The 16270-nt window shown below is 44.2% G+C and overlaps 1 protein-coding gene across 9 annotated transcripts in view; it reads right to left on the bottom strand.

The window, feature by feature from the left end:
• Positions 1-16270, bottom strand: part of ZCWPW2 (zinc finger CW-type and PWWP domain containing 2) — a 147250-nt gene that overhangs the window by 89156 nt on the left and 41824 nt on the right. For 8 of the 9 annotated variants that reach the window (XM_059728839.1, XM_019498023.2, XM_059728838.1 and 5 more), the window contains exon 4: positions 4289-4397. The exons of the other annotated variant lie outside the window; for it this stretch is intronic. In XM_059728839.1, the coding sequence (XP_059584822.1) occupies positions 4289-4397 (109 nt within the window). The remainder of the gene's footprint in view (positions 1-4288; positions 4398-16270) is intronic. 9 annotated transcript variants of the gene reach the window in all.

Raw genomic sequence — 16270 nt, forward strand, 5'->3', positions numbered from 1 at the left:
TGTGAATTCAAATTCCTGCCCAGAGACATCTATGTCTAGCCTGTTTTTCACTCCCCAGAGTCTTTACACATCATCTATCCCGCAACTGGTTAGTTCTGGCAACTGCGGCTACAGTTGCCATACCTCCAACTTCCACATGGAGATTTCCATTTGTCATATGATATAGGATACACAGGGCATCTATACGTGTGCCTGGGGGAGTGGGGTGGGCCAGGAGCAGCTTCATGAGCCACTCTAAAGCACCCATATCATCTCATATCAGCATCCCCATGCTTCAAAATGGCAGCAGGGGTGGTTTATCTAAAGCTCATTCAATGCCATTTTGAAGTGCAGGGAAACTGATACTTCAGAATCTGCTCCAATGCGCTGTAATTACAGCATGTCAGAGCAGCCTCCATGTTTCTGTACCTCTACAGATACCAGGCCAGGATGTAGTAAGTAAGTTCTCCAGGCTTGAACTACATACATTGATGTGAAGGAGATCACCAGAGATTAGAGCTAGTCATTAATGAAAGCAGTGCATCACTAGATTATATAGCTGATGCAGTCAGTGGCAGCAGTACTAGTGGCTGCAATGCATGCCATGTACATGAAGCATTCTCTGATGTACCTGGCACCAGCCAGGCAGAAATGAGATTCCAGGGCCCTAGAAAGTGCACCAGCTGCTCCAATCCTTCCTTCCACTATCCACCAATTGGCCCAGGTCAGATGTAGTCAGAATGGGGAGGAGGGCGAGGCAACCAGTAGGGACTCAGGGAGGCATTTAGGGAGACCTCAGTCTCTAAGCTATAAGCAGTCTTCTTTTTTCCTTTCTCTTCCTTCTCAATGAGGTCCAACCTTATCTTTCAGGCAGGGAATTCTACACTGTATAGCTATATTGTCCAGAACATGGGCAAGCAAGGAAAATCCTATTCAACTTTAAGGGGATGTACAGCAAATGTGCCATCAGATGGATGGAGCTACAGCTAGAGCATTTTCAGAAAAGTCTATGGACATCTCCAGAACTCACCTGCTGACTTTGTGGGTACAGTTGTAGCACAGATGGATTGTCCTTAGGATTAGGAGAATAAGGAATCAGGACTAGAGGGTTAGCAATAATGGACTGCCAGAAATAAATAATGAGTCACACTGAAACTAGTACAATGTATATCTTAAAGTTAGCCAGAGTTTAATCAACCAAGTCTAACAAATGAGGAGGCACTAAACCTTAAATCCTGCCTAAGTTTACAAACTGTCCCTACCCTGTCCTCTCTCTATCCCCATCCTTTTAGACCCTGATCCCCATCCCTACAGAGCTTAGGCTAACTGCCTTAATCCTAACTCACTACTCAATCTAAGATAGTCTGCAATCATCTCTCACACCATCTGGTACATAGTCATCCAAACTAACACTGTTTCCACTGTTCTTAAATGGGGGCGCTGTAATGAGTCCATGCTTTCTGGTGGCCATACAATTCCGGCCCAGTTCTCTCTCAAGTACCCTCTCTTTGCTTTTCGTCTGCCATGCCTAGATAGTCTTAATAGATGTAGAAAGGGAGGCTGACCATTAGACTTGTGCAAAGTGACTAGAATTCGGATTCAGCTGATTCAGGGGACAGCGATTCAATTTGGCGATTCAAATCACTGTCCTGAATTGATTTGGCTGAAACCGATTTGGAGATTCGGCTGCTGCTTTATCTCTGAATCACACAGGCCCCATCCCCCACCCACTCTCCCAGCCCCAGCAATGACTGCCCCACCCTCCCCAGCTCCTGGAACTTTGGGAAAAAAGAGCCCCAACTCACTGGGTGCTGCTGGGCAGGGGGCAATCCCCTCTGCCCCATGTTGCATGGGGGGCTCTGCATAAGCCCCCCACCTGCTCTCCCAGCCCCCCTCCATGGCTGCCCTGCCCACCCCAGCTCTGGCCCTTAAAAAAAACAAACAAACAAAAAACAAACAAACACCACAACGACACCCCCCCACACACACACACAAAAACCCCTCTGTACTCACTGGTTCCTGCCCAGTGGGGGTGATCCCTGCTGCCCCGCACTGCCCCATGCCATGTGGGGGGGGAGGGGGGGGGGGCTTTTCCACGAAGCCCCCACAAGGATGCTGCAGGAGCTGGTGAGACCAGGGTTTGTTTGTTTTTTTTCTTAAAAGGGCCAGATCTGGGGCAGGCGGAACATCTATGGGGGGCTTGTCTCAGAGCCCCCCCATGCAGCATGGGACAGTGAGGATCACCCCCCTGGTTGGCAGCATCCAGTGACTGGGGGCTTAAAAAAAAAAAAAGAGGGCCAGGAGCTGGGGCAGGTGGAGCAGCCATGCGAGGGCTGGGGGAGCATGTGGGGGTCAGGGGTCTTCAGGGGGGCTGTGGGAGCAGGCAGCAGATAGGCCCCATAGTCCCCTCCTTACCAGCTCTGAGTCCAGCTCTAGGTCCCTGCTGCAGCGGGCAAGGACTCCTTGAATCATTGAACCTCTCCAAGTCTTTTCTGCATTGATTCAGAGAGCATTGAATCAATTCAGATCTTTTTATTGGTCCCCTGATTCGATTCGGATTTGGAGATTCGACCACTGAATCAAGCCGAAATGAATCAGCACCCGAAGCTTGACACAGCCCTACTAACCATGGGCCTTACAGTGAGCCCTGGTCTACTCCTGCCAGCAGATCCTCCTTGGGCCCTGCTAATCCTAAACAGCCTTTCCTCTTAGGTAGGTCCTCCTGGCCTGCACCTACCATAGGGCACCTGTCACCTTATGGGCATTCACAGCTCCAATACCTCCTACAGCCATGCCTATGCCTCAAATGCTCCCAATCATCACTTACATGGGCATTTTGCACACAATGCATTAGGCCACCTCAGGCCTCCACTTCCTTTTTGGGGCCTCAGCTTTCCCTGCTCTGGCTATTCCCTTTAGCTTAGACCCACTGCACCAGACATGGCTTCTTTCTCTCACCCTTTAGTAGTCCCACCCAAACCACCAGTCAAAATTCAAACAGAAACATCAGTGTTCCAGCTATAGCTTAATTCTAAACACACTGGCTAGCTATTAAAACTCTCTCTCTATTCTAGGTCAAAGTTCCCTACCAGCCCACAGCTCCTTACTTGCTGTCCTCAAGCTTGGCAGATTCTCAAGCAGTCATCCAGCAGCACCCATCTTACAAAAGTAATCCTCTCCCTTTGACCTCCAGGACCAGACTGACTATCCTGGCTCAGGTCCTGCCTTATATCTCCCAGATCCTGCCCTTTTCTGATCAGATGATTCCCCTAAGCTAGCTACAGGTGCTCCCTAATAGGCTTGCAACTGGTCTCCAGGGGAGCCTGCCTATAGCATTGCTTCATCCCCTATGCAGGGCTCTGGCCTATGGTCTTAGTGCAGAGCAACTAGTACTGCAATAGGCTTGTTCCTGCTCACACACAAAACTAGCTCTGCAATAGTCATTCACAGTACCTCACATGCCCAGCGAGCAATCTGAGCTCACTGGGCATGCTCTCTGAGCTCACTTACTGATCACTGTAGCTCCCTGCCAGAGCTCAGATTGCTCACTGTACAAGACGAGCTCCAGCAGGGAAGATGAGTTCCAGTTGGATGAGCTCCAACATGCTGATCAACTGGTTAACTCAGCCCACAGAGCTCCCCCCCAACCTTCAACTCCTCAGCTTAGCTTGGGGAGCTCCCAAGCTGATCTCGTGCACTCAGCCTATGGAGCTCTGGCAGGAGCTGCATCAGCTGCACAGCCAAAGGGGTGTGTGAATGTACTACCCTAGCCCCCTGAATTTGTTCCTTGGGGGCCAACACTCACCATCTGTAAATTACATGGAGGCCAGGATACTGCAAGACATGAGCATCTGCAGGAAGTAGCAAAGTATTGTCCAAACAGGTCTACTAGTTTGTTTTGGATCAGGGCCTAGCACAAAATTTGTGCATGAGCAATCTCAGGATTGGATTGCAAAGAGGCCTGGACTGGAACCATGTACCTAACAGGACTTGTATTGGAAATGTGCACAAACCTATAGTGTTCTATACAACCTAAAATGCAGACACCAAACAAACTTATGCTAGTTTCAGGAATTCAGGGAGGGTGGAAGAAGATCATGCTGAGGTACCTGAACAGCTAAAAGTAGTAAAAAGCACCACTTACATGTTTGAAGCAGAATAGAACCTGGGCCACACTCTCTACTTTTTTATTATCATGACAATATAATTATGCTCTTTAAAGGAAAAAAAAAAACTTCACGACAGAAAAACTCCACAGTATTGGACTCTAACAATATTTGGAAATTATGTTAAAAATAGTGAGTTATACCCTTTGATGATAGATGGCCAAGTCTTTGCTCAGAAGAACATGCAAGCAGTTTGTTCGCTTCTTCTAACGCACGTTTATACCATTTCTTTTGTCTCCTGCAGCGCTCTGGCTATGGAAATAAAGAAATATTTTTTACTAAATACCTCAGTGCTGTTGTCATTTTCTATACTTTAAGTAAAAAAAATCAAAGTATCAAAAATATTAATTTAAAAGCCAGAAGAGACTTCTTCAGTCAAAATAAGTATACTTGAAAATATTTCTGGGTTTATTCAGGTGTTTAAGGTACAATGGTATTGTAACTGGGCTCTCTCAACATAGAACATTAATACTGAAGTGGCTTATTCCTGAAGTCCATTATATTTAATTTGTTACTAAATGAAATCAATGAGTTCTGAAATAAGGAATGTTGAGTGGAACCCAAGATAAGCTCCATGCAGTAAAATATCTAAAGTATTATTCATACATCCTTTGAGGTACTCCAACAGAAAGTTTATCCTGACCTACAATAAGCAATAACTACAAAATATATAATTTTACCTAAAGGAACAACTGCCTGATGACAGTTTAATGTAGCTTTGAAAGAATATCACATTTTCTCAGTCCAATAAATGTTTACTGTATCACACAGTTTGTAAGTTTGTGAAAACTGTAAGTACAGCATAGTGTGTGTTGAGAAAGCAAACGTGCCCTCTCAGTTAGTTGCCTGAAGATAATAAGACATGGTATCTGTGGGTGAAGATGTAAAAGCTAGTTATAATAAACAGGAAGAGAAAAGAAAGCAGAACATGCTTTTCCTGGGAAGGGTGGGTGAGAAGGATAAGTGCTGCCCTTGGAAAAGGTGAAATAGTAGAAGCATCAAAATAAGGCCCCATAATGTGATGGTTACAGATCTACAGATCTGTATGTGGAGGGCTGCCTTGAGGCTAAAAAAGGTTAAGAAACACTGATCTAGTTGGTACCAAGGGAGGGCAGTGGAGGTAGGACCTCTCCCTGCTATGCCCCACTCTTTCCACTGAACATACTTTCTCCATACTCCTGAACCATACCTGAGGAGATAAGGTTGGTCCTAGTGGTCAATGCTGGTCCCCTGGGGCTGTGCTTGCTGGTGACCACAGCCATCTGCCCCATGGCTCTTCCCACTGGTTCTGAGAATGTGAGAAAAGCCACAAGAGCAAGATAACCTGAAAATACATCCATCCACTCAGCTGCCCAGAGCAGAGTGTGTTGCTCAGTATGTTGGGGTGAGGGGGACAGACAGTGCAGGTGTGCCAGAGAGCAGGGGAGGGCAGCAGTAGCAGCAGTCCTAAAAGGAGCAGCCATGGAGGCTATTAGTCTGTGAGATGCTGCAGCAGGCACAAGGAGCCAGATGGGGGAGGAAAGTGCTTTACTTCTCACACAACAGATGGGCTCTGTAGCACTCGTCAGGAGATCTCATGGCACCCTGGTTGAGAATCACTGCTTTAGACATACCCAGCTCAAAGCAGGGGTGGGCAATTATTTTGACTCGAGAGTCACACTAGGAAATTTGGTGAGCAGTCGTGGGCCAGAGTCAAAGGAGTGGGGTGGTGCGGCAGGGGCAGGAGGGCAGTTGATCATATCCAACCCAGGCCTGTCTACTCTGCACCCACAGCACAGGATGCCAGACAAAGCAGGTGGGTGGTGCCATGGGCAGGTGGGGGGTGGCGTCCAAGAGCAGGATGGATGAGCAGAGCCAGGGTTGCGGGGCGGTGACAGTGCGGGGCCAGGGCCCAGGGCAGAGCTATGATCCACTCCCCACACATCCCTGAAATGGGCACTGGTTCTGCAGACAGGGATGTGCAGGACCATGTTGCGACTCTGTCCTAGACCTCAGGTCCATGCTGTCACCTACCCATAATCATGGTCCCGGTCCCGGCCCCTGCCCACCCATCCCACTCCCCACTCACCCGAGGCCCCACCCCATATGCCCAGCTGAGCACACCCTGCCTGCAGGGGTCCCAAACCAGTCTCCATAGAAACCCCACCTACACTCCCTGGGCAGCAGGGCCGGGTAGTGTCAGCAGAGACACTAACAGTGGCAGCTAGGAAGAGCTGCCACTGCGGGAGCTCCCAGGAAGCAGAGTCCAGCTGCTGCACTGTCCCTGTCCTGCTGCATGCCCAGGGCAGCAGGACCAGCTGCACATACCACAGCCTGGGCTGCCTCCCATGCCAGGGGCCAGGTGGAGGGCATGGGACCCTCAATGGGCTGGACAGAATTCCTTGGTGGGCTGGACACTGCTCACAGGCTGTATTTTGCCCAACCCTGCTCTAAAGCATGCCACTATCCTACCACTCCTGCCATTGTGGGCTAGATGGACCATTGGCCTGTCTCAATATGGCACTTCTTATGTTATTATATCTTTCCCTAGCTCTTTGCAGCCTTCATCCAACCTCCCCCCCATTCCAGTTGTGAAATGATAAGAGCAACATGAAATTTTCAGAGGAGTGGAGATGCTACAGAAGGAAGTTTCTACTACAGGTGGTTCCCAGGGAATTGGTGGCAAGCCAGACTCAACACATCAGGAGCTAGGTTTCCTTTGAGTAATCAAGCAATTTTTGTTATGGATAAATAAAAGTTTGAATTTGTACTGAAACACTGGATATTTTTAAATAGCACCTTACCCTTTCCAAGATGTGAGATTTGATACTTCTACTGAAATTTAGTAATACATTACTATCAGGAAACTGGTATCTTGGAAGGAAAGTGATAAGACTGATTAGAAGCCTGTGATGTATAGTTTATGGGGAAAGGCAAAAGAACTTGGATTATTTAGTCTGGGAAAGAGAAGACTATGAAGGAATTTGATAAGTCTTCAAATACCTGAAGGGAAATAGAGAGGATGAAGATGGACTTTTCTCTGCGGTTGTAGGGGACAGGACTAGGAGCAATTACCTCAAACTGCAACAGAGGAAATTTAGGATGGAGATTAAGAACAACCTTCTCACTATAAGGGTGGTCAAGCATCAGAACAGACTACCTAGATAAATTATGGAATCTCCATCCCTGGAAACTTTCAGGAGTAGGTTGGACAGACATCTGGCTGGGATGGGTTAGTCAGTGATGATCCTGTGTTGAGCAAGAGGCTGGGCTAAATGACCTCATGAGGTCCCTTCCAGCCCTATTTTCCTATGAAAAGAAACAATTACAAATGTTTTGACATATGGGAGAAAAAACATTCTCCTTAATTTACCATTCCCATATATATGGATATATATATACTGTAGTATATGTGACTGAAGTATGTTTCTAGTGTTAAGTTGCAGGGATAAACAATCCTCAAGAAAATGATTTTACCTTGTTGCTAGGCACAAAATCTGCATTCTACCCTATTCAAAAAATGAAGATTCCTTTTTCTGTAAGAGAACTGGTTACTGCTGATAAATGGCCTTTCTGTTTTAATCATCTTCTCCCACATTCAAGCTGTTTACTGGAGATTCCCCAAATGAGTGCTTAAAAGCTCCTCATGTCACTCTGTTTTTATTTATGAGCAGATACAAAAATGGGTGAAAGCACAGCATCATGATGTCTGAAAACAAGGTCTTCACGAGAGGTAGTTAATCTGAAGTCAGGCAGAAAGCAGGGCAGGGCATCACCTTAGAGATTAACTGGTTCAGTTAGTCTCTAAGGTCTATCTGGTTTTTGTCCTCACTCTTCTGAGCAGCACAGGAAATGAGAAAAGGAGTAAAATAGCTATGCTGGCTGTGACTGAAAAGGGCCTCATACACTATTATTCCCTGTGTTCTGGTTCTTATAGTGAAGACCTGTGGCCTTTGGCCCTTTCCTTGGTATCTAGAGATCTATGAAACTCAGAAAATATGGCACCAACAGAACCCTTTTCAAAGACTATCCAAACCAATGAAATGATTTGTTGGAGCAGGTCCACACCCTTTCATATGTCTAACTGTTCCTGGATCTTGATCAAATCAAAATATGGTTAGTGCTATAATCTGCAAATTTCTCAGAAGCACTGTCTCAAGGATTCATAGATTCATAGATGTTAGGGTCGGAAGGGACCTCAATAGATCATCGAGTCCGACCCCCTGCATAAGCAGGAAAGAGTGCTGGGTCTAGATGACCCCAGCTAGATGCTCATCTAACCTCCTCTTGAAGACCCCCAGGGTAGGGGAGAGCACCACCTCCCTTGGGAGCCCGTTCCAGACCCTGGCCACTCGAACTGTGAAGAAGTTCTTCCTAATGTCCAATCTAAATCTGCTCTCTGCTAGCTTGTGGCCATTATTTCTTGTAACCCCCGGGGGCGCCTTGGTGAATAAATACTCACCAATTCCCTTCTGTGCCCCTGTGATGAACTTATAGGCGGCCACAAGCTCGCCTCTCAACCTTCTCTTGCGGAGGCTGAAAAGGTCCAGTTTCTCTAGTCTCTCCTCGTAGGGCTTGGTCTGTAGGCCCTTAACCATACAAGTGGCCCTTCTCTGGACCCTCTCCAGGTTATCCGCATCCCTCTTGAATTGCGGCGCCCAGAATTGCACGCAGTACTCCAACTGCGGTCTGACCAGTGCCCGATAGAGGGGAAGTATCACCTCCTTGGACCTATTCGTCATGCATCTGCTGATGCACGATAAAGTGCCATTGGCTTTTTTGATGGCTTCGTCACACTGCCGACTCATGTTCATCTTGGAGTCCACTAGGACTCCAAGATCCCTTTCCACTTCCGTGCAACCCAGCAGGTCATTCCCTAGGCTGTAGGTGTGCTGGACATTTTTCCTCCCTGGGTGCAGCACTTTGCATTTCTCCTTGTTGAACTGCATTCTGTTGTTTTCTGCCCACTTGTCCAACCTGTCCAGATCTGCTTGCAGCTGTTCCCTGCCCTCCATCGTGTCCACATCTCCCCATAGCTTTGTGTCATCTGCAAACTTGGACAGAGTACATTTCACTCCCTCGTCCAAGTCACTGATGAAGACATTAAAGAGTATTGGTCCAAGGACCGAACCCTGCAGGACCCCACTGCCCACACCCTTCCAGGTCGAAACCGACCCATCCACCACGACTCTCTGGGTGCGACCCTCCAGCCAATTCGCCACCCACCGGACTGTGTAGTCATCCAAGTCACAGCCTCTTAACTTGTTCACCAGTATGGGGTGGGATACCGTATCGAAGGCCTTCCTGAAGTCTAAGTATCCGACATCCACCCCTCCTCCTGTGTCCAGGCGTTTCGTAACCTGGTCATAAAAAGAAACTAGATTGGTCAGGCACAATCTGCCTGCCACGAACCCGTGCTGATTTCCCCTCAGCATAATTTGTCCTGCCGGGCTCTCACAAATGTGAGCCTTGATAATTTTTTCAAAGACTTTGCCAAGGATGGAGGTGAGACTGACTGGCCTATAGTTGCCTGGGTCCTCCTTCCTCCCCTTTTTGAAAATGGGGACCATGTTGGCCCTTTTCCAGTTCTCTGGGACTTGGCCCGTGCGCCACGAGCGTTCAAATATTCCTGCCAGTGGCTCTGCAATGATGTCGGCCAGTGCCTTCAGCACCCTCGGATGGAGCTCATCCGGGCCTGCCGACTTAAAGGCATCCAGTTCTTCCAAGTGACTCTGCACCATCTCAGGGTCTACGCATGGAAGTCTGGCGCCTTGCTGCTGCCTCTCTACAACCCCAGTGAGAGACTTGTCGTGCCCCTCGCTTAGGAACACTGAGGCAAAGAACTCATTGAGGAGTTCAGCCTTGTCCCCCCTGTCTGTCACCAATTGTTTCTGCCCATTTGAATTGCCCATTGATTGGGTTTGAATAAGTCTGCCAGCTAGTGATAAACTTCTGAATGTAAAGCCAATATAAAATATTTAAAGGAAGTACAATGACATTCTTAAAGCACTCTCCCTCTCCATTGTAAAGCTTTGGAGGTCCTTGAGTTCGATGCTGTGATAAAGGAACTGTATTGTTTCTTATCAATATAAGCCAGAAGGAAAAGTTTTGGAAACAGAATTTGATCTCCTGTGAGGAACAGAACTCTGCTGTGAAACTCTGTTCCAAGTCTTCAAAGCAAGCTGTGTCTTACTGGTAGGAATTTGTGTCTTACTGGCCAAGGTCTCAGAATGATATCCAGAGCAGCTGTAAATTGCTGTAGCCCACCCCAGCAAATCTGAGCAAAAGGCAAAGTAGTATATTTTATCATACACAACACACACTGTCCCCCTAAAAAATCTACTGTTAGAAACTGTAGTGTGCATATATGTGAAAAACAAGTAAAAAAAAAGTTTCTGATGGTTATGGACAAAATTAAAAGTAAAACCTGCACACAACTCCCAGGGAGCAGAACAATGGGCATCCATGCACATGCTCTGGGGTGGAGGGGGGAAAAAGAAGGGGGCTTTAATTAAAGCGGCTCTGAGAGCCACTCTAATTAAACTGCCTGCAGCTCATTCAACAAGCTTTAGTTAAAGTGCCTTCACTGACATTTTGAAACACAGGGACACTGAACACACATGATACAGAGTCTACTGGAGTGTGCTAATTAGCATGTATCAGAGCAGTGGTCCAACATGTGTATAGATAACCAATGAGCAGGCTCTACTCCCTAGCTGCTGCTCCTCAGTTACATACTGCAGGGAAACATCTGTTTTTTTATTTTGCCTTTCAAAAACAATGTGCAAATTATATTCTGGAGCATGTTGTATGCAAGAAAATACAGTATATTCTTAGGTGCTCTCACTATAGAACTATAGGTATTAAGCTGCTTTCTTGTAGCAACTTGTAGCAGAAAGCATGATGCGATGCTACTGCACAATAGTCTCAGGCTACTGCGCAGTTAGCATCATGAGAAAGCTGTCTGGTGATGCTACTGCACAGCACATGAACAACACGTGCCCCAGCAGCTGCGGGGGGCAGGGCAGCAATGGGATCATGGCAGCGGCAGAGGGAGTGCGGCAGCGGTAAGTGGGAGCACCCACAGACGCTGTCAGTGGTGGCAGCAGGGAGGGGGTGGCGAACACCAATCAAGGGTCGGCTACATCTTGCAGATGCTGCCTGCAGCATAGGGGGTGCAGCACCACACTCAGGGGGTGCACGTGAATCCCCTATGTGTCACCCCTGGAGCAGTAACTCCAGTTACTACTCAGTCATAGGACTCATTTATACAAGTCTTAAATGACTGCGCAGTAATGACTGCACAGTCAGTATCTCGTGTAGAAGTGGCCACTGCATTTCTAAAAAAGGGACTTGTCTATTCTCAAGAAGAGAGAACAAATTACCCAAAAGAAAATACCAAACATTGTAACAAAGCTTTGAAAAGTATGCAACAGGAGTTCTCTCACACTTACTTTTTAAATACAAAAAAGTTACAGAACAAGCAATGAAACAACAAACTACTAAACTTGGAAACATATTTTCAAGTTAAGAGAAAAACCCATTTTCCTGAGGTCAATATTGGAGTTCCAAAATGGAATTCTTCAAAAATTGGTTTAAAAAAAAAGCAAATGAAGTTGTTAACTGATGAGTCATATTAATAGAGAGCTGTGTGACATCTAGTGGTAAGCTACTTTAAAACGTTATTTAACACTGTAATAAAGTACTTTGATCTCTATAATATAGACTAAGAGCAGTGAAGATGAAATGGGATCATGGTAAATTTGTGAGTGTGAGATGGCTTATTCAAATGAAGAGTGCATTTAATTTTTATATTTATGCACATCAATTTTATTTTGCATACACTGGTTCCTTTTCTGCACAGTTGTTAAAAAAATGCTTTATGCATGTGTCTATTAGATCACTCTAGCTGAAAAAAAATTAGTGAGCACTCTGTAACAGATGCAAAGGCATTCAGTGACCAAAATGCTGTATTAAGCTCTGAAAAAGACATGATGATTGATTGTTTAAATTATAGCATTTTATCATCATCCACAGCTTCATGACTATGCTTCTCGGATGCCATAAACAGAAGTTAAGACACAACTGAAAGCCCTGAGGCACTCCAACATGACTAAGGCACCTAGACACAAGAGTGATGTGCAGAGCATTATGTTCAGTGTAGAGATATATGGAGGAGGGAAACAAATGACTTCACACTGCTGTAATGGGAAAGGGAGGGGTGGAAAATAGCTAAGAAGAAACTCAATATTAGCTAGCAGAATTACATTTCAAGATATTCCTGAAACAGCCAGAGAGAGAACAGTCTATTCTGGATCAAAGATTTCCCTTCCTCATGACAATCGGGGGGGTGGAGAGAGAGAAGAGAAAAGGCTATTCGTCCCCTGCTGAGACAAAGGATACTTCTGCATTGGCTCCACACAGCTCTCTACTATTGAAAATTAAAGCCCACCTACAAGTTCCAGCTTACACACTAAACCCAGAACTGAAATGGTAAGGATCTTCTTACAGTGCCCTTACTACCACTCTCAAGTGCTCCATCTTCTCAAGATTAGCAGTTAGAGGTGACACCCCAGAGCATCCTAACTGCTCTGTTTCTAAGTTTGGAGCATACAAAGCAGGAGTGAGTGGGCAGGGCTTAATTTTCAGCAACAGTCTCAAGAGCAACACAGAAACAGTGTAAATACAAGCAAATGGTGTCCCATTTCCACCTCTCTCTTCTTCCTCAAAGGGATTGCAGCAGCAGTGGAAGTAAAAGTAGATAGGGTCAAAAGAGAACTTCTTGGGAAATGTGGAAAGGGGCAGTGACCAGATCTTCATGAGTATTCTCCTCCCTGCCCCAACAGTTTGACAGCACATCCCGGTTCAAGACTGGTCAGCTCAGCACAGAACAAAGGATTACTAGACCTTACACTCTCACATGAAGGAAGATAAGTGATGAATGGTTATCTGTGCTTGATGAGTTACTTAAAATGATTAGCATATCTATTAAATTCAAAATTTTCCCAATAATTTGTAATGAGAGGAGTGATCAATCTGAAACTACTTCAGTATTCCAAGGCTCTCAAATAACTACTTGGGAGTTTCTTTGAAAGAAGATATTTCCTGTGTCTTTTTGTAACTCCAAAATATTTTCTTTAAAAACATTTTAAATCGACTAAATGTTTTGTCACAAAATAATCAAACCACTATTACTCAGAACAAAAAGAAAGAACTGATAAATACTGTACTGCAATACATTTTAAATTGACAATTTTCCTCAAGAGAGATCTTGGATTGCAGCCTGAACTTTCTCAAGCTTTGTCATTAACTGTAAAGCAATGCTTTTCAAACGTAATGCCTAACACTGAGTTGTAGGATATGTCATGGGCCACATATCTATTCACTTCTTAAAATCCTAGAAGTATATTTTTCCTTCTAAGCAATTTACTAGTTCTTAGCAACTTGAATATGACACACCATTAAAAATAATATAATGATGTGGCTGTATCAGAGTTCTTAATGGTTTTCTAATTTTTAGTAAGTAAAACAATATAAAAGTAAAACAATATAAACTAGTTTAGCTATTGGCAGTATTTCTTTGAAAACAGAGTAATTTTGCTTACGAAGACAAAACAGAGTGCTGATGACTTACATGTGTCCTCAGAGCTTATTTAAAATGAATTCCATTTTAAAGTAACTGTTCCTTAGTGGATACTAAGTAGGAAGCTATAAGTTTCAACCATGAAACTGAACAAGTAATTGAAATTAAGCAATAGTAATAATAATAAAACCCTACATTTGCAGCATCTTCCTTTCCAGTATTTTAAAACAGCTTAAACATTTATTTTATTTTGATTTATACCACCTTTGAAAAAGAAGTAAACGTTACTATCCAATTTTACAGGTAAGAAAGAATGCAGGCAAAAAGTGATTTACCACAAACCCCCAGCGAAAACAAAACAAAACAAAAAACCCAAACCCCGTATACACAAAAATTCCTAAAAAAGAATAAACCCAGAAGATTGCATTTTTTATTTTTATCAACAATTTTAACAGATTTTTTCAAAAGTTAATGAAGTTTATGAAAGTATATTTGCGACATTTTAAAAATGTTTGCTAACATTCCAAATTAAGTAAATATTAATATTTTGGCCTTCATATACTGATGTTTGTTTCCATATTAACTTGAATATATTATTTTATAGAAAATATTTTTAAATAGTAGAGGGACAACAAGAAAATCATCATATATTAACAAAGTTAAGATGAAAATGATAATGTTCTTGCATACATTTCAAACAATTATTTCAGAAAAGTAAATTTTTCAATTCTTTTACAATGTTTAACTAAAATTAATCAATGGGAATACTACTTTAGACAAACATTTTTGTTATAAAAATGTTATCAGCAGTACCTCGATATGAGGATGACAGTCTTCCAGTGGTTAGGGAAGTCACTGGTCTGGAGATGACTGAAGAGGTTAATTCAAGATCTGCATGTTCAATTGCAGACAGGGCAAACAGCTCCAGGAGGAAGGAGTGGATCCTGGTTACACCAGGTCACAGCTCATCCCCTTTTTCTCTCTCATCTGTCCACCTCCATAATGAGGCAAGTTTGCTTGAAATAGTCGATGCCTTGTCATACGTTATGGTGCCATTGGCATCTGTTCAAATCTCCCAAGTATTGATGGCAATTTTGTCAGACTAGCCTTCAAGGTGTCCTTAAATCTATTATTTTGCCCACCTCATTAGCAGTGACCATTAGGAGTAGGACCAGTAGGGAGTACAGGACCTCTTTCTGCAGCCTGTTGATCAGGCATTTTTAGGACATATCTGTCTAACAGAGCTGGTGCTGTTTAAACATGGATTCGGTGCTGGTGGTGATTAAAAGGTCAACTTCTTTATACCTGCATCCCGCTACAGTCTACTTAATCTTTTCTCATGGAGACTGATTAGTATGAAATTTCAAGTTTTACAGAAATTAAGAATTGAGTATACAAGCATGAATCTCCGGTCGCAGCAGCAGAGCAAGGCCTTTTTACAGTATAATAACTGAATCTATTTCTCAATTTTAGTTCACACTAGTTTTATCCTGCGATATAAATAAATACCATTTATTTCTAACATTCTTTATACTTCTCTTAATTTAAATCAAGATGAAAAATCCATAAATACAAATTAATGCGACTATCCTGCCTCTGAACTGAATAAAAAGATGAAAGCTGGTAATCTGTGCTTTTTTCAGCCACTTCAGCATCTTGATTTTTCCATCTTACTAGCTTTTTCAACATCTGTGGAGAATATGAGATTTCTTGGGAAAACAAGAAAGTAGTAAGTTTTGAGCCTCAATATTAAATTCAATAGGAAAGTGCATGTTCATGACTTATTCACACACAAAAGTTACTACAAATCTGGATGAGATGAGTAACAGTTTCTTCTATGCATTCAGTTGAGCACCTCTTGGAATAGTTTATTCCAGCAGCTGGCAACGTTTTCAGGCTGCAGGCCTGAATGACCCAACACAAGTCAGAAATGTTTGAGTGTACACTATACCCCTGCCACTTCTCCTCATGGTGGCATGGGCAGAGCTCCTACTTTTGCCACTTCTCCCCTCAGCAAACCATGGAAAGAACTTCCATAGCTGCCACTTCTTCCCATAGTGGTGTAGGTTGAGTGACTGCTACTGAGTTCCTATATCTGCGGGTTGGATCCAGTGGTTCAATGGGCTGACGGCTGCCAACCCAAACCTATTCAATAAAATAAGCATTTGAAATGTCTTAAAACTTCTTTGGAATAACACTCATCCCAATTTTATAGCTCACTTTTTTAAATAAATAGATGAGCCTTTCAGAAGTGTAGGCACTTACTTGCTAGCTTCAGACTGAAGTGCAGAATTATGTCATATTTGCTTTTTACAGGAACAGGTTTTGTTACTTCAGGAAATGGTCCCTTAGGGCACATCCACACGTGAAGGCACATGCTGCTGCAGCAGCTCAAGTAGCAGTGGCACAAATTTGTGCTGTAAATTTGTCCCTCAGCACATGTGCTTGAACATGTACTTTGGCATGGGGCAAATTGCGCCACTTGGGGCAAACTGACCTTGCCCAGCTCCTCCCAGATCTGCAACCAGAGGAGCTAGAAGCTAGAAGTATAAAAAGGGAGCTG

This window comes from Alligator mississippiensis, chromosome 5 (assembly GCF_030867095.1).
Source record: "Alligator mississippiensis isolate rAllMis1 chromosome 5, rAllMis1, whole genome shotgun sequence".
NCBI lineage: Eukaryota > Metazoa > Chordata > Crocodylia > Alligatoridae > Alligator > Alligator mississippiensis.